Here is a 23,551-nt window from a genome sequence, read left to right as displayed (position 1 = left end):
ATCAGACAGATACACATACAGCCAAACGTCCCTGAAGAATTGAGTGTGTGTGTGTGTGTGTGTGTGTTAATGGACTGTGAATGCACTCTAGTATGAAACAGCGGTGGGGTCTCATGGTGGTCTGTAACTTAAATTCTTCCAAAGCGGACTCGGTTTCCACGGAAATTGGATTTTTGAACAAACACACCCTGACTCAAAGAAAGAGAGGGGAAGCGGAGGCACAGAGAGGGGTAGAGAACAGACACTCACCAATGAGACACGTCTTCCCGCTCCACTGCACGGGGCAGATGCATTTAAAAGCGCCCACCAGGTCCACACACACACCGCTGTGATTGCACGGGTTTGGACTGCAGTCATCCTCATCTGAGGAAGAGGAAAACCCCAGAGGAGATTTGCATCATATTTCAAGAGACTTCTGGAGTTCTGAGTTATGTTTCATTTAAGTATCATATCTTTCTTTTTAGGGAAAAAAAAGGAAATTGCCATGAAATCATATTTTTAAATTTTCTGACATAAATAAGTGTGGTGCTTGTCACTAGCTATGTTTCCATCCACTTTTTTTAAAGCGCATTTTGGGATATCGCATTAAAAAAAAGTATGCACTCATAAACATGCGCATAAACTACGATGGAAACACATTTATTTGATTTGAATCATGTGACTTTGCACGTTGCATAACTGGCAAACGATCTTTTTGCACAGCATCTGAAATGCTGTTTTGGTTGTTCTGAAATGCCTGAGCTAAGTCTGAAATGCACCTCCGAAATGCGCCTCCGAAATGCGTTTATTGATTTCCGTCTACTTCATTAAGCAATTTATTACATAGGAAAGTTATTATTTAGAGTGGCTTCTCCTACTTTTCTTAGTGATATTTAGCACCAGTGTTATCAAGAAGTGACGATTTGATTTTGTTCTCTTCGACTCTGGATGGAAACGCTGCTTTATTCGCAAAAGTTTTCTGCGATATTTCCATTTTTAGTTAAATTCGCAACTTTGGATGGAAACATAGCTAATGTCATGTTACTAGAGTGTTGCGAGTGGTTCGAATGTTACTGGCCCGAGTCAAAGGAGCCCACCTCCAAGTCTCTATGACATTCTGGTTTCTATATATGGCTCGGCGCTGTCTTTCAATGTCAATACGATTTATGAAAACTGCTGACCTATGACTGAAGGCAAATCTGAGCAGTTTGAGACCGTGTAGAGAAGGCTTACTGATATTGCAGGACGGTCCTGTCCAGCCCGGCGCACACTGGCACTCAAACCCCTGACTGGACTCCACACAACTACCTCCGTTCAAGCAGGGCTCAGACAGACAGGCATTATCCGCTACAGAGAGCCAGAGGGAGAGATGTTATAATGTTGTGCTCACACACACAATCAAAGCACATCTGAGACAGAACAGTGTTTTCTAAAGGCATGCACGAAATATAGACATTCAACCCCAAAAATAAAACACATGGACCACACATTTGCCAAACAATGACAAACTCTCCTTCTGTTCAAGCTGCACTCTGCCTGTTTCATGTCATCTTATGGCTGCACGGCCTCTTTCTACTCACGTAACAGAATCATTTAAACTCAAATCAATGTTTCATTGTTCTATTTATTTAATTAGTTAGTAGTTTCAGTTGGTGTTGTTCCAGCAGCCCTAAACTAAAACTAAAAATCTTTTTGTTAATGTAAAAAAATAAATAAAGCTGAAATAAAATATGATATAAAAATTGGATGAAAATTTAAACTACATTTAGTAATGTTGCCTTGGCAACTATGTGAGATAAAATAATTTTAAGGTGTTTAAGTTATATAAAAATGAAAGCTTAATAGAAATGGAAATATTCAAAATAATAATGACAAAAACAAAACATTTTAAGTTATAAACAAAAAAACCTTAAAAGCTAAAATAGTAAATTAGTAATGTTAAAATGACACAAATGTCAGGATCCTGACTGCAGTGTTTTTTATTTATATGATCAGCTGACTGTACATTATGACTAAATTTAAACATATAGCATTGCTAATTTTTTTACATTTTTTTTTATTTAATTACATTTAATCCAGTTACACTATTGCCATTTCACTTTTTACTTATTTAACAATGCGTTGGTAATACAAATGTAGAGTTATATCAATATAATATCTAGTTTAGTCATGAAACTTTAGAGGGCGCTGATCAGTCCTTTACATGCAACCTGCAAGCAATCATATGATTACCACATGACGCAAGCTGATTGGCCTCTGCTGACCCTGCAGCCAATGAGTATGCTTGCTCAACATTTAAATAGTCTGGTTCAGTGTTCGCCGTAAGCTAGTCCTGCAGCGCGTCATTAGTTTATCTGAACCCCTCCACCTCCCCAGCTCCACCTGCCTAGATCTGCTACGGGATTTATTCATATCAGTCTATTTATGCAGCATCAGCATATCTTACACGCTCATAGCACCATATCTGTGTATCTATTAGCAGTAGCAAGTCCATACTTGCTCTACAGCAGCAATAATCAACAGTATCAGCAGTGTAGCAGATCTAGTCCACCAATACCAAATACATTAACAGTGGCATATTCAATAACATGCTAAAACTATTCAGAGAGTTGTCATGATTGAACTAACATTTTATAAATATCTGCCACAAAAAAAAAAATATATATATATAATTTGCAGTTTACTAATGTATTTATATAGAAGTCCTCTGTGTTTGGAAAGCTTTACTGAAAACTGTGCAGTTCACCAATTCAGAAATCATGTTTTTTTTTTTTTTAAGCTTCTCAACAATAACAGAGGGGGGTCAAGTTTAGCAAAGGGTCAACTGAATGTTAAACAGAGAGAGAAGAATCAGTATCAGTTTTGTTGCATCAAAATCATATTCCCTCAAGTGTTCACAGGCAGGGTCATGTCTTGGTTTTCCCCCTTTCAATATCCCAGTCACTCCCTCTCTTCGGTCTATTGCTCTTTATCAGATCAGTCAGTGGACGGGAAAGCCCCTTTGGCCTTTCTCACACCGAACAGAGACCACCAACAAAAACAGAAGAGTGTAGCAAGAGGCTGTGAGCATGTATTTCCAATAAGACATGACAAGAAAAAAGGATAAACAGAAAACCGATGCACACCAGAACAAAACGAAAACAGCAGAACAAGAAAATATCTCTATTATTGCGTCCTGGACGACCTGGCGAAGTGTGTTTGACAGCAGACACATCATGCCAAACCAACCAGAGCTATTTTTCCAACACACATCTGTGATAGAGCGTGCACACGATGTGATGGATTTTTCTGCTCAAATCAAATTAATGCACACTGCATTCTTTGGCTTGGCCAGGACGTCGACTGCTTGATTGGTATTTCAAGTGTATGTGTGCATGTTTTTGACTAAAGAAATCTCAGACAAAGAAAGAGAGAAATATGGGCAAGCACTGACAAGCAGGATCCAAAATGAACCCACACCAAGTGCCAAATGTGAGTAAAAACTGGCTTTGGCAAGTAAATAAAACTGAGTTTCTCGCCAGTTGGACGGTATGAACGGCAACATGATACATGCTTAATCTGACGACTCGCTGATAAGCAACACGAGCGATTCAGATCAAAAACATACAAATCATGCACTCAAGAAGACATCTGTCAAACCATTGTTGAACAACTTTCTTCTCTTTGGAAAATTCGAATCAATCAGGATTTTATCCAGGACAGTTTTTCTCCAGACCTTTCATGAATGTGGAATATTCCTCAAATCAAATACATACTCTACTAGAGTTCAAAAGTTTTGAGATAGTTTTTCAAAACTTTTTTACTGTATTTTTGATCAAATGATTGCAGCCTTGGTGAGCATAAGAGATTTCTTTCAAAGACATTTTAAAAATCTTACCGACTTCAACCTTTTAAACTGTAGTGTAAATATTGAGAAATCATGGTGTATCACAACTTTGTGTTTCAAAATACTCTAAATGAAGGAATCTGAGTTCATGATACAAGTTCAATCAGGAGTGGATGCCCCTCCCAGTCCTCCTCCCTCCGCCCACGCCATCCTTTTCTCTTTTTATACCGGATGTTTGCGGTGGACATCACTCATGCGACAAGGTGTGTCTGTTTGTGTGTGTGACCCACCTCTCTCGCAGTTCTGTCCAGAGTAGCCATCAGGACAGGCACAGTGGTATTTGTCTGGTCCGGTGTTACTGCAGGTGCCGCCATTGAGACAGGGCTGCCGCGTGGCACAGGTGTTCAAATCTAAATCAGATAAAACAATTCAACAAATGAGCCAAGCTGAACAGAACAGAATAGAACAGCACAGAATAGAATAGAATAGGACAGAACGGAGCAGAACAGAACAGAATTGAATAGAATTGAATAGGAAAGAACGGAACAGAACAAAATAGAATAGAATAGAATAGAATAGAATAGAATAGAATAGAATAGAATAGAATAGAATAGAATAGAACAGAACAGAATAGGACAGAACAGAATAGAATAGAATAGAATAGAATAGAATAGAATAGAACATGACAAAACAAAACAAAACAAAACAGAATAGAATAGGACGGATCAGAACAGAACAGAATAGAATGGGAAAGAACAGAACAGAACAGAACAGAACAGAATTGAATAGGAAAGAACGGAACAGAACAGAATAGAATAGGACAGAACAGAACAGAACAGAACAGAACAGAATAGGACAAAACACAACATAATAGAACATAACAGAATAGAATAGAATAGAATAGAATAGAATAGAACAAAACAAAACAAAACAAAACAAAACAAAACAAAACAAAACAAAACAAAACAAAACAGAATAGAATAGGACGGATCAGAACAGAACAGAATAGAATAGGAAAGAACAGAACAGAACAGAACAGAATAGAATAGGACATAACAAAACAGAACAGAACAGAACAGAACAGAACAGAATAGAATAGAATAGAATAGAATAGAATAGAATAGAACAAAACAAAACAAAACAAAACAAAACAAAACAAAACAAAACAGAATAGAATAGGACGGATCAGAACAGAACAGAATAGAATAGGAAAGAACAGAACAGAACAGAATAGGACATAACAAAACAGAACAGAACAGAACAGAACAGAACAGAACAGAATAGAATAGAATAGAATAGAATAGAATAGAATAGAATAAAACAGAATAGAATAGAATAGAATAGAATAGAATAAAACAAAACAAAACAAAACAAAACAAAACAAAACAAAACAAAACAGAATAGAATAGGACGGATCAGAACAGAACAGCATAGAATAGGACAGAACAGAACAGAATAGGACAGAACACAACATAATAGAACAACAGAATAGAACAGAACAAAACAAAACAAAACAAAACAAAACAAAACAAAACAAAACAGAACAGAACAGAACAGAACAGAACAGAACAGAACAGAACAGAATAGGACGGATCAGAACAGAACAGAATAGAATAGGAAAGAACAGAACAGAACAGAACAGAACAGAACAGAACATAATAGAATAGAATAGGACAGAACAGAACAGAACAGAACAGAACAGAACAGAACAGAATAGAATAGAATAGGACAGGACAGGACAGGACAGAATAGGACAGAATAGGACAGGACAGAACCGAACAGAACAGAACAGAACAGAACAGAACAGAACAGAACAGAACAGAATAGGACAGGACAGGACAGGACAGGACAGGACAGGACAGGACAGGACAGGACAGGACAGGACGGAACGGAACAGAATAGGACAGAATAGAACAGATTAGAATAGGACAGGACAGAATAGGACAGGACAGAATAGGACAGGACAGAACCGAACCGAACCGAACAGAACCGAACCGAACTGAACCGAACAGAACAGAACAGAACAGAACAGAACAGAACAGAACAGAATACCTTTGTCACACAGCTGCCCTCCCCAGTTTGTGTCGCACAGGCATTGCCAGGGTTCGACGCATGTGCCGTGCACACAACCGGGATGTGGAATACACTGGTCGCAATACTCGCCCTGCCAGCCGTACTGACACCTGTGAAGGGCACAACATCACTTCTGAATATAATACACACACATTTTGTAACATGAAGTCACTGACGTAATGCGGCTCTGTTGCAATTCCTAGTGAGCTGCCAACCTAGACAGGATTTCAGAAATTATATTTCAATGCTTTTGCATTCGCTCACAAACGTTCACGTTCCCCCAAGAAACTTTTGTGAGTGCATGCAAAAGCATTGACATATATATTTTTTCCATCACCATGTCCATTTAGGGGTTCTATAGAATGTGTTATTCATTAGCCGTACCTTTTCCGAAAAAGGTATTTGGCTTCGGGAACATCCCTACTAATGAGTAACCCAGTGCAGAAAATGCAAAAAAAAGCCTTTGTTTAGCATGCTACCTTTGCTGTCTATTTGGATACAGTAGACAGTGAGTCAGCTCACCTGGTTTTGGAACAGAGTCATTTAAATCATTTTCTGTGTAAATAAATGCTATAGGTTACCTGCAGTCTCCAGGCACTTTACAGGAGCCATGCTCTGTGCTGCAGCCCTGCTTACAGATCGCTAAGAAAACGAGAGAGAGTATATTGTTACTGCTATCAGCTCCATCTGTGTGATCTCAGCAATTCTCTCTCATCACGCCATTTCAGCCGCTCTGAACATCATCGCACACACTCTGCCAACATGATGTCACTTCTCCTCCCCTCCACTCATGTTTCTTCATGCGGGAACGAATGAGGGAATAAAAACTATTACAGAAACAAAATCCACCCTAATACTGTCGCAAACCCACACCGTATCAAACACTAACACAACACTGGCTGTCAGACAGGATGATAATGTGTGTGTGTGTGTGAGAGAGAGAGAGAGAGAGAGAGAGAGAGAGACAAAGCTTTGTTGTGATAGTGACAATCTCAAATAACAACATCCCCATGAGGTCAATATGATACAGAGCCATTATGAGTCCGGTCTGACCGAGCCTGAATCCACTTTCCACACTTTTTCAACAATGAATTTCCATGACTTTTACAGTATTTTGTGATTTCTCTTAAAAATAAGAAAAAATTGCAACCGATTAGAAAGTTAAAAATGTTCTAAAAATTATATTCAGTACATAAATGTACATTACTTTTAAAATTGTATTAATTTCCATGAGTATTTCAGGTTTGGAAATTTTAGTAAAAGTAAAGTCATATATAATGTCACAAAAGGTTTCTATTTCAAATAAATGCTGTTCTTTTAAACTTTCTATTCATCAAAAAATGTATCAAAGTTTCCACAAAAATATGAAGCAGCACAACTGTTTTCAACATTGATAATAATCAAAAATGTGTATTGAGCATCAAATCATCATATTAGAGTGATTTCTGAAGGATAATGTGACACTGAAGACTGGAGAAATGATGCTGAAAATACAGCTTTGATCACAGGAATAAATTACATTTTACAATATATTCAAACAGAAACCAGTTATTTAAAAATGTAATAATATTTCACCATATTACTGTTTTTACTATAGTTTTAATCAAATAAACACAGGCTTGGTGAGCAGAAGAGACTTCTTTCAAAAACATTTAAAAATTCTTTCTGAACATCCCAAATGTTTTAACGTTTAAATGTTTTAAATCCATGCACAACAGCAGTATAAATATGTTAGAAGGCCACCATCAAGGCCCCGCCCCTTACCAGTGTTGCATTCTGGGCCAGCCCATCCCTCCAAGCAGGTCTTGTTGCCATTGTGATCGCAGGTATAGTGGCCGAAGAAGTCATCTCTGGGCCGACAGAACTTATTGCAGCCGAAGCCAAAGTAATGCTCGTCGCAGGTCACCCGAATCTGGTACTGGAACTGAGCCACGGGGCCGTTGTGCTTCAGAAGCTGCCACTGACGGTTCGGGTTGATCATGCCCGACTGGACCGCTTTCTCTATTACTTGTCCATTAATGCCTGCAGGAGAGAGAGAGAAACAGGGAGAATTGGAGCAGCTGCGGTTTAATTACGCTTGTGTTCGGCGTGACTGTGAAACTATGCCGCTAGCTTGCACAACTCTGACACGCACACACAGTCTGTTTGCAACAAGCGGATTTGTGTACTGGCTTTAAGGTGAAAGGTTTTCTGATAGGGTAATACCCTTTAAACACAAAATGAGATTTTAGGCTGAATGTCTATTATATACAACAAAAGTAGATGATTTATAGCCCCCAAAATGACAAAAAGCATAATTAAAGTATCATAAATGTTCCCTTATATGATTTGTACTCTATGTTCCAAGTCTTTTAAAAAGCTTAGCATGACAAATTTATCAAAATGTAATCCTTTTATCCTTTTTGGAGCTTGATAGTATAATTTTGTTGTGTGGAAATAGCAGCTCGGACATTCTGCTCAAAAGAGGACCTATTATGCCCTTTTACAAAGTCTTGATTTTGTTTTTAGGCTCTACTAGAATAGGTTTTCATGCTTGAATGTTCAAAAAACACATTATTTGTAATAAATTTGACATTGTTGCAGCACCTCTCTTCCCAGTCTGTCAGTAACGCTCTGTTTAGTTCCCGTTAGGGGTGGGCGATATCTCGATATTTAAAATATATCGAGATATTTTTTTAACACGATATGGATTTTTGACATATCGTATATATCGATATATTGTTTATATTTAATTCTGATTTCGCCAATTTGCTTGTTTGCCTTCTCTGTGCTGTGTGCTCGCCCCCGCCTCCTTGCTTTTTTTCCCCCTCCCCTCGCGTCGCGTGTTGTCTCATTCAACATGGTGGTGCCCGCAACCAGCCCGGAGGCTAACGTTACAGAACTCGTCAAAAAAAAAAAAGGACAACTGGCTCCATTATGGAGATCAGGGGTGTAACGATACATGTATTCGTATTGAACCGTTCGGTACGAGGCTTTCGGTTCGATTTTCGGTACGCATTTTTCCTGCCGACCAAAATTTCGTTATTTCAAATGTAGGCGCGTTGCGTGTGGCAAGCGCGCTCATAATGTATGAGACGCCGGCGCGACCACAACATTGCCCAACATCAAATGGCAAACGTAATGCAAGAGGAACGAAACTGCTCGTTATTGTGTGGTTGAAGGACCGTTTATCAGTTTGGACCAGTGCAGCGCGAGCCGATCGTGATCATGCGACACACAGCGCTAATAAGAGATCCAGTAAAGAAAGCATTTGAATTCACCACAGAAGTTATAACATCGCTGTGAGATCTAGTGAGAAGCATTCACATTTCTCCGTTATTAACGGATCAAACAGCGCTGACGTGGAAACCAGGAGAAACATTGTGCCATGAATGAACTATCCAGTGTCCACAGATCAGCAACATTCACCATGGATTTACTGTAGTAACACTAACTGCAACCATGGAAGTTTGGCAGGAATAGTAGGCATAATGCCTTCATGAATACAATTGCCTCAAATGTTAATCTGAGCTAAAATAAACCTTTGTTTATAACTACTACAATATTACATTTCATTTTTTCCAAGGAGCTGTTTTGTTTTATATGCTCCTAAGAAGAGTCAATTATAGCTCCAGAATTGCTCAAAGTAAAAAAAAAAATCATACTTTATGATGTTAGTTTTAATTATAAAAAAAGAATAAAAAATATATTATTTAAAAATGTTGCAGAAGCACTTTGTTCCTACATGAACTGCCTACCTCTTTGCACTTCAATAAAAAAGACTTTGTTGTATTTGGCATATTTGTTTTTGCAGTACTTTTTGGGGGGTTATTTTTCCTGTAAAGATATCGAGATATATATCGTATATCGAGATATAGCAAAATAGATCGAGATATATTTTTTTGCTCCATATCGCCCAACCCTAGTTCCCGTCTCTATGAAGCTCCTCCTTCTGAAAAGCACGCTGTGCTCTGATTGGTCGGCTGGATCAGTGTGTTGTGATTGGTCAACTGCTTCCAGCGTGTTCGGAAAAATGTCACACTCCTTACCATAACTGCGAGTTTCAACACACTACTAATTAACTCAACCAGGACTCTTCGTTTTCTCCATATACCTTGGGCAGGAATTATGTAAATGAGGAACATTGTGATTTGTTCGTTCCTGGAAGAAAACTCAAGACTACAATCGAGGCGTTTCAGAAACTGATATAGAGAATAACTCCCTTTGGAGTGACTTTGTGCTTTGCAGAACTAAAGAAAAGTAAAAAAATAGGTTCTTCTTTAATATCTTGTGTGTGTTTGTTGTGTTTTAAAGTTGCGTTTAGAAAGACATAAGGATGAGTAAATGATGACAGATATTTAATTTTTGGGGTGAACTGTCCCTTTAAGAGCAGTGACCAATATACTTTGTTTACTATTGTTCTTATGTGCAGAGAAATACCGTAGTAATTTTTTCAGGGCAGGCCAGTATCCAGCACAGCGGTGAGGTATTTGGCCGAAGGGCTATAAATTGTGAGAGGTGCATGTGAAGTGTGTGCGGCTCGTGGTTTAGGAGAACTAAGCGTCCTGACCCAAACCTGTCCTTCAGAAATACAGGAGGAAGGGCATCAGTCAGTGTCAGGCTGTCAAACCTGAGAACTCACTGTTACCTCTCCTCGCTGTTTACCTGAGAGCGAGACAGACCCTCACACTCCCGCATGATGCTGGAGACATCACACCATTGTGCAAGAGGGAAAAACTGTCATGGTAAATATTTACATATATAAAATTATTTTAAAAATCATTACATTACAGAAAATATTACATCCAGTTTTTATTAATTATGCACAGTACACTACATACTGCAGAATTAGTACAAGTATTATTAGTAGTATGAGAATTAGTCAAGTCAAGTCAAGTTTATTTATATAGCGCTTTTCACAATACAGATTGTATCAAAGCAGCTTCACAGTATTAAATTAAAATAATACATCAATGCTTGTTTCTAGTGGAAAACGTCCACGTTTGGTAATGCTGATCAATAGTATTGTTGATTGATTAATTAAATTAAATATCCCCAAATATGAGAATTAGTATGAGTACTACACTTTGAAAACAGTTAAATAGCAGATAAAATCTGGTTAATCTGGTTACTGCTGTTTCATTTACTAATGTGTGTGTGTGTGTGTGTGTGTGTGTGTGTGTGTGTGTGTGTGTGTGTGTGTGTGTGTGTGTGTGTGTGTGTGTGTAAATGAATGATGCACTACAGAAGCTGGACCCGTGCTAAAGGCTACTTGACATGTTGGTGTTAAATACAAGTCAATATTTACTCCTGTTCATGTTTGGCACACACACACACACACACACACACACACACACACACACACACACACACACACACACACACACACACACAGTTCACTTAGATCTGAATCATTTTAATCATCTTCATTTCTATACAAAACTATTGCAAGTAATGACCCAAATTTTCTACTTTTTCACTGCTGTGTGTGTGTGTGTTGTCTCATGCTTATAAAAATGTGTTTAAAAGACTGATGAATGCAAGCAGGTGCAGGCAGCGGTTTAGTAACAGGATGTGTTTGCCAGCCATTCACACACACACACACACACACACACACACACACACACAAACACAGAGAGAGAGAGAAATGCATGCAAATACACACAAACAGCATTCTGCATTACACACTCTTGATCACATTGTCACTCTTTGACTGTACTCTCTTCAAACATACAGAACAAAATGTGTGTGTGTGTGTGTGTGAGAGAGAGAGAGAGAGAGAGAGATACTTACTGCCAGTGCTTGAGTCATTATTGAAGTCCAAAGCTTCCACAATCAACGTATATGACCTCTGAAAGAAAGAAAAAATACATATGAAAACATCAGTACACACCACACACTCAATAATCACCTTAAATTGGCAAATGTTAATCTTATTCTTTCACAATGTGCCAGTGAAATACAATAAGGACGACCCGCTGGCCGGCAAGTGTCAGTAAATCTTTCTTTCCCACCAAAAGGTTTTCACTAATTTCAGAGCTAAACAGTTTTAACCAAAACTTCAGTCTTTTTGCAGTCTAGCAAAACCAATCACAATTCAATATGCAAATAATACGATGGCACCATTGTTGTCTATTACATTTCAGAATAATCTATCAATTTAAGTCTATGGGAGATTTTAAACTTAAACCTGGGATTTAAAAGATTAACATTTTTTAAAAGTAAAAAAAACAACAACAAAAAAACAGTTACACTACCTTTCAAAAGTTTGAGGTTTATAAGATATTTTATTGTGTCTCATCTACTCAGCAAAGCTGCATTTATTTAATCAAAAATACAGTAAACTGTGAAATATTATGACCATTTAAAATAACTGATTTAATTAAAAAAATGTCAGCAACATGTATTGAATTTTCAGGATCATTACTCCAGTCTTCAGTGTCACATGATTCTTCAGAAATCAAGAAACATTTCTGATTATTATTATCAATGTGGAAACAGTTTTTCAGCTTTTTGTGGAAATTGTGATACCTTTTTGAATAAGTATTCATTTCATTAAAAAATTAACATACTGACCCCAAACTTTTGAACGATAGTTAATATTAATAAGACTGAAACTATCTATAAATTTGAATATACTCTAAATACGTTCAAGCGGTTCAGTCTGAATTAACGCAGCGCTTTCATACACAGGGTTAATAACAAACATTTCCAGAATGTTTGAGGATCATTAATACACACAGTAATGATTGATCACTCTTTGCTTTATCAGCAGACATCACTGAACTACTTTCACAATCTCCATTAAAGATAAGTAACAGGACAGACTGGAGAGTGAAAGAATGCATGAGAAAATCCGCAACAAGATGTAAGATGATGTTTGAGGGGGAAAAAAACATGAAACTAACAGAAAAGATTCTCAGAATACGAGTCTGATTCTGAGAACAAAAACATTCACTCTCAGTGAGATGATGACCTCACGTCACACACACACTCAAACAATGCCGACTCTTCCTGCCTCTGCAGTCTGAGGGATCTATGGGCCTTTATGTGCTTTAATCCATACACACGACAGACACACACACACACAAATACACACACAAAGGTACACACAGGAGTGTGTGTAGCTTGGGCTGAAGCACATGGTTCGAACTCACACAGAAAGACACTGTAAGAAGGGCTGCAAGTGACACCTCAGTGAGACGGTGTGAGAAAGACATGGAGAACCTTTCGGACAGCGCTCACTTCACACACAGTGACAGTGTTTGTTTGACCATATTCAATATTTATGTATTTGCTCTGTAATGGCTTCAGTTAGAAAAAACATAATTTCAACCAAGTCATTGAAACCAATGAGTTTAAAAATGTTTAAAAATCTAGTTAAAGAAAACAGCAGAATTAAGAATATTTAATTCATAGTTTCGTTTATATGCACCATAATGTGTTTTTCCAACACCAGATATTGATGATGTTGCTGCTTTATTTTATATTTTCAAAAAAAATCATAGCAAAAACATTCTGAATGTTCATTATATTGCACAGCCCAAATCAAAACCTTTAAAGTCCCCCTGTGGTGAAAATCAAGCTTTTAAATGTTGTTTATATGTCTATGTGGTGTTTCTAATATGCTTTAAGACAAACCATGTGCAAATTCATAAGTCGACAGCATTGCTGAGTATTTTCTCCTTAAAACTGCAGTGAACCAAAGACAGTCTCAAAAACACGGTTTGAAATCGCTGATGTTTCTGACGTCACAAACTACCTTGTAACCAATCAGATCAACGTGTGATCGTCAACGAGTGGATCTCTGAGCTGGAGTGAGTGAGTGGAGGCGGGGCTCATTTGCATATTCATAGGACCTCGTATACTAAATGAGGCAAGGGTGTCGAGTTACATTCAAGCTATTTTAAGGCATGAAGACTTTTTTTCAAGGAAAAAAACGTTTAAATATGTCATTTTGGTGATCAAAGATGAGTTTTAAGGGATAAAGTTATTGACTACAGGGGGACTTTAACTTTTAAAACGTAAAGGTTCGCACAGAGAATTTTTTACAAACTAAAGACCATCAGGAGTCACCATATTAATATTAACATATTAATAGTCCCATGAACGAGCAGGATGTTATTATGACTGAGAGATCAATATGTGGATCCAAAAACCTATAAAAATGTAACAAAGAACCTTTTTTTAATTACCAAAGAGCAACTCAAAAACCCTATACAGTGAAAATGGTTTTTGATAAGATGTTTTTTGCTATATTTCCGGAACCATTAAAGACAAGAGTGAAGCATGAAATATCTCCAGTACAATCAAACACAGCCGAGTTGCGATCTAGAAGCTCTCTCGTCTACAGCGTCTCCAAGTTCACCAACAGCAGGACGCTGGTTTCCAAGACACCGTCCTAAACATCCATACACACACACCCTGAATTTTCATCTGACCACTGCTGATGGTGCAAAAACGAACAACAGACAGATCAGAACACACACACACACACTCGTGCAAAGACCCCCTGTGTTTCTTTGTAAACCCGCTTTGTTAAACCGCCTTCCCACAATCCAGCATCCAGTTCAATTGCTAGGTAGACTTGTGACGGAAAAGAAAGCATGCAAGATGACAATGTCTAATTAATCTCCATTCAGAGTGGCTGTGAGGCGGGTCTAGAGCGCTCTGATCGACGTGGGCAGGGGGTGAGATGTTTGAGCGCGGCTGCCACGGAAACTGGCCCTAATTGGACTATCAGACTGACTCGCTTTGACCTCGTATTGACGGCTCGGTCTTATGAGTTGTGAAAGTAAACATGGGCTTCAGCAAAAAACAACTCCACCATTCAGATTCCGAACAGAGAAAAATACACTCCAGAATCAGATCAAGCCTTGGGAGACGGTCTAAAAAATATAAGAGATTTTAAATGGCTGCATGGCTGAGCAATATGGATTTTTCGATGACCGATGCCAATTTGTTAGAGAGCAGGTGTTTGATAAAAAGCTGATATAGGCCTATATGATATCACACAATTTATTATTTAATTGGAGGTCGACAGTTTGATCGTTTTGCAGATTAATCGGCACCGATAACCAATTGCTGGAACAATCTGTTATCGGAAAAAATCCATACCGATAGTTTTCCCGTGTTTCGTCCATTGCTGGACGGCTGAGAAGGGTCTGCTGGCATTAAACAGCACGACAGCGGCCTCTAGAGGTGAAATAAAACCATCACTGATGCCTCGTGGAGTTTGTTTTGACATGAGCGGGACACTTCAGATGCCGATATAAAACAAACAATGAAATGGTATGTGTACAGGACACTACCATATGTGCTTTCTTACCATTATAAAGTAATTAATTTATATTGATAAGAACAGCAGTATGTTTGATGTCGAGGCTGAAAGGACGATAACAGTATGTCAAGCGACTGGATTTATATGAAATGGTAACACTTCATAATAAGAGTCCTTTTGTAAAGATAACTAAAGTTAATGTTCATTGTTAATTTCAACATTTACCAATACATTTTTGCAATTTAAAGTTGTATCTCTAAACATTAGTTAATGCACTATGAACTAACAAGAATGATCAAGGTATAATTAATATATTATTTTTTATATTTTAAAAGTACAGTACATTTTCATGGTTCAGTACCGTTTACATTTTTTTGTAATAAAGTTCAGCACAGTTGAATGTGTTATGTTTTTTTCTCCATTAAGTATCCATTCAAAAGACTATCGGGGGATTACCGTTATCGGTAAATCCACTATCGGTCGACCTCTATATTTAATTTGAACAATTTCTGCAATTAAACGTGTATTTATTTTACATAATATTTACTAAACTATTTAAATAAATAAGTTTTTTTTTTTTGGGGGGGGCGGATCTGTCAAATAAATAGATTTATACTTTAGATAGGAACTTCTTGAATCTAAAATGTTTAGAAATAATTTGAAAATGAATCATTTAAACTTGATCAAAAAATATGTAAAATATGGAGATAGTTAGGAACTTCTTGATTAGGCAATCCTATTTTTCACAAAAAATGTGAATTATATATTGACAAGGCTGTCCGCAGATTTTGGAACCGAACACTTCTGCCAATCAAACGTACATGGTTATCCACCAATGGCAATCATGGAGAAACGACTGTATATTGGTCAATCACAAGCTATAAGTATTCATAGACTAATAAATCAGCTTGGGTGGTCAATTTGCCTATATAGGCTATATCTGGCCATTCTGAAATTATCATCAGCATGAGCCGATAACAATGTTTTTCTTGTGAATTTCAAGTAAATATTTTGTAGTATTGATTTAATAATTTGCTATGATTGAATTGTAATGTTTTATTTCCTCATACAGCATTATATAGTCCACTCTGTCCATCCATATCAGAATTGGCCACCTTATATGTGAATGCATGCTTTGAAGGTTGAATTACTGAATGTGTTTCAAAACCTATGGACCATTCATTTACCAGCATCATAGACACGATTTGGACAAGGAGGACACCTATGATGCCCAGAAATGCTGTCTAGGTATAGGCAGCTCACTTGGTTTCATTAAGAGATACAGAGATTGAAAGATAACCCTCCCCCTTAAATGATCAATGGTGGCTCTGACTATATATCTAAAGCAGTTTCCTGTGGCCATTGTGTGCAAAATAGCCTCTGATTGTCCATCAGTAGGTGCTGGAGATAAACTCAGGTGTTTAATAACGCATTGTCTTGCTATTTTGAGAGGATACTGGTGGAGTGGGCCGGCTAGGGTGGGGTAACACAAGACCCCTGTCCAACCTGAGCGTCACCATACAGGAATGCCATGGCACAGAGCACGTGAACGGGGCCAGAACCGGCTCTCACAAAACAACAGCTTGTAATCAGAGTCCTGGGAAATGTCGAGTGTGTGTTTACAAACAGAATGTGATGCTGGATGCCTCTTGGAAATGGTAAGGCGAGAGGAAGACCGGGGCAAGTTGTCACAGAGAGTTTCATGACCCGCTATTGGAGGCATGTTGTCACCAAAACTTTTTTCATGGCCATTAACAGTGTGGATGTTCTGTAGCAAATAGTCTATACACAAACTGACTTTCACACGTAAACCCACCGTGATAAATATTTACTGCACTAAAGAGTGTGACAACTAGCCCCGGTCTCCCGTAATCCTATGTTTAGCCGTCTTGTTTAATCAAATTATGATTTCCCAACGTGTTTGCTAACAAAACAGCATTTCCAACTCACCGGCCACGCGAAACTGAAGGGCAGCACAATCCTGGATTTATCGTTCGTGTTGTCGAGGGGCTTGACAGAAAAAGTATTCCCACCGATAACGGGAGTAGATCCGCTTCCGTAACTGCACGGGCCTCCCGAAGACACCCGCGACTGATACTCCTTCAAACACACGCGGAAAAACGTATCGCACTCGTCCGCCGTGCATGTGCGGTCCAACGCGGCGCGCGCGCCGTCACAGCACGCGCCGCTCTGCAGCTCCCCGTTCACGTTCTGCACGGACAGAACCTGCATCTCAAAATGCCCCGATGCCTCACATACCTGGAACAAAAAATACGCAAAACAGTTAATATTAGTGTCAACATCTTTGACATGTGGATTAAATCCATCTATCTATCTATACATTATCTATATAAGTGCCATAAATGTTTTTTTTTTTTTCTTCCAGATGTTGTGTGCATAAAGAATCAAAATCTGTGAACCTTAAAAGCGTAATAAAAAACCTTAAAAGTTTGAAGCAAAATGTGAGATCCAAGAAAAACTGCGAAACTACTACATCTTGGTTTCAAATCTATTTCAGTGTAAATGTTCTGATGGCACCATGTCACATTTAAAAAAAAAAAAAGCCAAACCGCACGTACCCGCATCCACAGGCACCGCAAAAGCACATGAACGGACAGCACCGCAAAACTTGGACTCCGTCTCAGAATCATGCCTCCTCTGTCTGTCTGTTCGCTGTGAAACTACACGTTCATCCGACACACGGCTCTCATATAGTGCCTCATGCACGAGGACTGAGCCGCTCAGATCCAATAGAGGACAGATTCCCTGATGCCCCTTTAGAGGCTCTATTATCCTCCACTCTATTCTTGTATTGTCCTTCTGTTTTTACAACAATGCCCACGGGCTGGAGAGGAAAAGCTGCGAATGCGACTGAGCGAACGCTCCATCTATACAGCGCGTTCACGGAGGAGGGGCGGGGCCGGCACTTGGGATGCTTACATATTCATGAGTGGGGCGGGGCTATGGGTGGAAATAACATCCACCTTGTTTTCTAAAGCAATTTTCGTCGACCAATTATTTTGAAAAAAAAGAGTTAATTATTAAATCGAAAACTAATGGTATGAGGATTCAAAAATAAAATAAAATGTTTACTTTGGAAAATTTGTATAGCCTATACAAGACTTTATACTATAGACTTTATACAAGAAATTTAGAATAAACAAATTCAAATATTATATATATATATATATATGTATATATATATATATATATATATAATGTCATTTAATTTGTATTTGCTGTCACATAATTTAGTTACAACCCATGTTTTTTCAAGATTTACGCATTTCAATTAATAGTAAAATTCCATCAAATTGAATTGAATAATCCTTAAATATTCATAATATCAAATGAGTAAAAAAACTAGAGCTTAATAAAACATTTTGAATAAATCTTAAATGTAAGCATTTTATATGAATATGAATCACATACACTAAATGGTCCGTTCCCTTGTTCCATTAAGATTATAATAATTTATTATGATTGTGACCATTTTTGCAACCCATGATTTTTCTCCACTAGAAAGACATATTTTTAACGTTTCATTGTCTCAACAATCAACACCAAGACACAGTATAGGACAACCCATTCAACCGACTGTATACGTCTATCCCTCAAAGTGTCATCTTCATTCAGGTAAAATTAAAACTGGTGTCTGTCCTGTCTAGGTTTACACAACTCAGACAGCATACCCATGATTTCTGACAGTTTATTCCCATGAGCCTTATCTGCGTATCAGCATGCCAGAGACTGTCAGTCTAAATCGTATTAGGCATCGCTCTCTGACCTTCCTTCCTGGTGTCTCTGCCTCATTGCATTTTCGGTAGGCCTATACTTCACTTGATTGCATTCTAATGAGGTTCATTCGCTACACATTTCGGTACAAGTTGCCATTGTGACAGTCCTGTTATTATGCATATATTATTCATGAGCAAGAACCATGAATATCACCACACAGGGCCACTGCTAGCTCTCCATTGTTTTTGCCACTGAAACAGCCTCAGTCTTTTCATGCCTGTAATGGCAGCTGGTCGGAGACGGCTCTTTCTCGGGACGACAAACTGCTCTTTTCAAAGCTAAACGTGAAGCGGTTAATCATCTCCCAGTCCATGCTTGAGGAGTCCCTAATGAAAAGAACATGACAGGAATAGGGGGGGATGGAGAAGAAAAGGGGAATCTCCTGTGAAATAGAGATGGAGGAAGGAGGGGCTGATAAAGGTGGGGGTCTTTATTTTTAAATTAGAGCAGCTGGGTCTCACTCTCCTTAAAGAGCGGTCATGAATAGATTATGGCACAGGCCTAAACAGGAGCCGCCCGCCCCCTTCCTCTGGGACACGCCCCCTTTCTTTAGGATATGCCCCCTCCGCCTCTGCTGGATGGAATGAACTGCATTACACTGACAATCAAGAGAGCAGGTATGATTCATTCACACATAAAAAAATGTATCTCACGAACAAGTAAACACGGTTCACCAAGTTCATTAAGACTTCTTCTTCTCACCAAGACTTCGCACTTATCTGATCAAAAATAAAAATATTGTGAAATATTAATACAATTTCACATACATTTTTTTCTATTTGAATATATTGTAAAATGTAATTTATTCCTGTGATCAAAGCTGAATTTTCAGCATCATTACTCCAGTCTTCAGTGTCACATGATCCTTCAGAAATCATTCTAATATGATGATTTGAAGAAACATTTCTGATTATTATCAATGTTGAAAAAAGGTGATGCTTAATATTTTTGTAGAAACTGTGATTTTTTCCGGGATTCTTTGATGAAGAGAAAGTTCAAAATTGATGTTATTCCAATTTTCCAGTCTTTCTTTTCTCAAAAAGGCTGTTTCACTTTAAAATACAGTGCTTTACAGAAGCAAAATTGTTTGTTGGCATATTGAAATCTGTTCCATTCCCCTTTGTGGTCGAGAAACAATTGAGCTGTGATACTGCAGTGTGTTGACACTCACAAACCTACTCAAAAAACTAAAAAAATCCAGGTGTCTTTTATCGAGGAATCTCATAATCTCCCAATTCCTCAGAACCCATAAATGCAGTGACATCATAGCACCTCAACCACGATTTACCAAAACTGCATCCCAACAGGCCTGTAGCCGCAAGCAGTGATACGCTGTCAAGCCGCCAGTAGCCCATGTTACTCTTTCCCCTTACGCTTCATGAGGCAACCAGTTTTACTTTCCTGTATCTTCATGCCTTGTCTATTCATGTGTGACCGATGGCAAGGGTTTCCACACCCTCGTGAGAAAATCCTTATCAGTCTGTGTTTTTGTTTATTTGCATGTTTGTTTATTCATCTCTTTACCTTTGACTTAGTTTTCGTAGATTGATCATTCATAACTGGGATGTTTTACAGTAACGCTGTGCTCGGTTTGTGTTTGTGTGCGTGTGTGTTTGTGTACGAGCAGAAGTTCCCACAGCCTCTCGTCTCCTTTCTTGCTCTGACCTGTGTGTCATTTCCCTGCAGGAGCGACGTTGCGAAACTTGTCGGTGAGAAAAAAAAGGAGACTTAATGAGCAACTATTGTTACATATTATATCTGCAATGTTTCATCTGTCCTTCGGATTTCTCACAGACACCCACTGCAAAAATAATTTAATTCATCAGCATTGTTGTAATTTTTTCCAATAAAATATCTTAAAACATGATATACATATATACTGTACATACATATATATACACATATATGTATATATATATATATATATATATATATATATATATATATATATACACTTATTATATATACACTTATTAGTATATACATTTATATATAGAATATTATATAGATATATAAAATATACATGCTTCTTTTATATATGTATATTTAAATATATATTTATATTTGAGCATAAATCTTATCAAAATTCTCATTATTTATTATATGGTTACATGACCTCTGTCCACAGTTGTCCACACTGTAATATATATATGACCACACTGTATATATATATATATATTTACATATTTACCCATTAAATATACTTTATAATCAACTATCATAACTGTGGCGTTTTACTTAACTCATCCTTAATGAAATCTGTGAATTGCAGAGCTTGTGCAAACATATCGCTATCAGATGCGTTCTTAACTGCTGTTTTCTCACAGCTGTCATTCTTGCTGTGTGTTAATTTTGTTATTAAAAGGGAAAGCGCGCAGCACATATTTACATCTAAACATCACTCTCAGCAGTGGACGCTGCTAGTATGATCATTAACAGTATAATGTAAGACGAGCAGGAGGAATACGTTTCTGGCTGCAGTTCACTTAATGGCCACCGGTGTCGCTAATAACAAGTGTTCCTGAATTCTACATAGAGCCCCTTTAAATGAACATGGTTGAGTTTCATCAGCTCTCAGACAATAAACTACTATGTATAAGAATCTGTATAAGGGCCTGATGGAAATGACAAGTCTTCCTCTCGTCTGCTCAGCCATGTTGCATCTTGGTCTCAAAAAAAAGAAAGATTGTCAATGTTTGTGTGCGTGCTGAGGAAAGCTTTGAGGAAAGAGTTTGTTTGAAGGGAAAACGCAGCTAATTGCAACTCTTTCTTTGTTTTCTGAAGATTAAATAGCTCAACGCAAGCCAGACACTGTAAATACTTACAAATGGACAACATGATGAACACATTTCAAATCTCTCCGAGTTAAGCCAGATGTTGTCGTTGTCTTAAATGAAGATTTGTTGCAGTTTCTACAGTTTTCTATTTATAGCTGTGCTGTAATCGACATTGAAGTAATGGAGTTTGTCTTCAACAAGTGTTTAAGGACATTTTCTCACACATTCCTTTGTTACAGATAAGATTCACAAGAATAAAAGAAATGGCAAAGCTGAGAAATGTAACGCTGTGAATGCTATAGTTAAGAAAACACAAAAGACATTTGACAACAACCGGAAAAAGGCACCAGTATGACAAAAGATTACAATGACAGATACAGCTCAAAGTTTACACATTTGGCAAAATTTTGAAAACAAGTCTTCTCTTTTTACTGGCACACACAACACACATTTGACTCACTTTTTAATTGATTTCTACTTCTAATTATGCCAACAAGCACCCTGTTCACTTTCTTTATTTGAATACACGTACATGGTCTTATTATACATGATTCATCAATATTGCATTGCTCCACCTCAATCTTTCTTTTTGGCTGACATCACAGATCCATTACTTTTTAACTCATTATTTTGAGCCTCCCCCATAGACCACCTGACTCCATACTGGAATGTACCGTCCACCTTTCAAAAATTCCTAATGGATAAATAATGTCCCACCCTACACTTTTTTATCATTAAATATCTTGTTTTACTCACAAATATGTCAGATTACAGAATGAAGACGGTATGTAGTGTCAGCATATATAACCATTATATATAACCATATATCATTGGTTTGTAAATGGCACGCTAATGTTATCAGTGATCAAGAGTCAATGGAAAAGTATGTGTGAGATCTCAAGTGTGTGTGTGTGTGTGTGTGTGTGTGTGTGTGCGTCTGTGTGTGTGTGTGTGTCTGTGTCTGTGTCTCTGTGTGTGTGTGTGTGTGTGTGTGTGTGTGTGTGTGTGTGTGTGTGTGTGTGTGTGTGTGTGTGTGTGTGTGTGCGTGCGTGCGTGAGTGCATTTAGTGATATATTACTCTTTAGACAGACAGACGAAAAGAGATCAAGGCTGTGCACTTTTATTAGATAATAAACAATGCATCCCATAAAGCAATGCAAGTGATGTAATAAAGTCAGAAACAATATATTTTAAGTATAGTACAAAATATTCAGATAGGCCTATATAGAAATATTTGATTACAACATTAGTATGTTTTAATAGTGCTTATAGCCTTTTGTCGCTAATTCTGTTCCCTAACAGCAGCATTCCTGATTGTTGGATTTATATATATATATATATATATAGCCTAAATATGGTTATAAATCTATTTCCCTTTGGAGAAAATGTGTATGATTTTTTACTTTTGGGACCCGACTGTTTTGCTCTATATACAAAAAGTGATTAATCTACAAAAATCTAGTAAAAATATGTCCAAGTAAAAATGACTGTTTATGTATTGTTATAAAAATGATTCAAAATGTGTTAATTTAGTGAAAAAACAGGGGGAAATGCCTTAATTATTTTGAAATACATTTAATTTTTTATCTTATTCCTATATTCATAAATATTGAGTTATGAATTTCTGAAAAATGTAGAAATATATATTTTAGCTGTATGCTATATGAATTGTGTTCATTAGGCTGATAACAACAGCCACCTCTCCTGGCCGTGAGCTCTCTGAGTCTGTTTCACAACAGGTGTCGTTCCCATGAGACTTTGCTGAATCTGTGACCTGGTAAAAAGACATCATGCGGCAAAGGCCATGTTTTGTTTTAAGATGTTTTGGTGCAATGCTCC

General features: G+C 37.7%; 1 protein-coding gene across 2 annotated transcripts in view; it reads right to left on the bottom strand.

Annotated features, from left to right (window-relative positions):
• The window catches only part of jag1a (jagged canonical Notch ligand 1a), a 34,144-nt gene extending 16,105 nt beyond the window's left edge, over nucleotides 1-18,039 (bottom strand). The window contains exons 1-9 of one of the 2 annotated variants that reach the window (XM_084106814.1): nucleotides 17,717-18,039; nucleotides 17,088-17,396; nucleotides 11,651-11,708; nucleotides 7,643-7,900; nucleotides 6,460-6,520; nucleotides 5,858-5,988; nucleotides 4,096-4,215; nucleotides 1,213-1,326; nucleotides 250-363 (exon numbers count right to left, since the gene is read on the bottom strand). In XM_084106814.1, coding sequence (XP_083962940.1) covers nucleotides 250-363; nucleotides 1,213-1,326; nucleotides 4,096-4,215; nucleotides 5,858-5,988; nucleotides 6,460-6,520; nucleotides 7,643-7,900; nucleotides 11,651-11,708; nucleotides 17,088-17,396; nucleotides 17,717-17,788 — 1,237 coding nt within the window. In that variant the 5' untranslated portion in view covers nucleotides 17,789-18,039. The remainder of the gene's footprint in view (nucleotides 1-249; nucleotides 364-1,212; nucleotides 1,327-4,095; nucleotides 4,216-5,857; nucleotides 5,989-6,459; nucleotides 6,521-7,642; nucleotides 7,901-11,650; nucleotides 11,709-17,087; nucleotides 17,397-17,716) is intronic. The other variant, XM_084106815.1, reaches the window with a different exon arrangement.
• Nucleotides 18,040-23,551: the final 5,512 nt, after the last annotated feature.

Source organism: Abramis brama (assembly GCF_963993115.1).
Source record: "Abramis brama genome assembly, chromosome: 2".
NCBI classification, from domain to species: domain Eukaryota; kingdom Metazoa; phylum Chordata; class Actinopteri; order Cypriniformes; family Leuciscidae; genus Abramis; species Abramis brama.
This window is presented reverse-complemented; position numbering and strand designations above follow the sequence as displayed.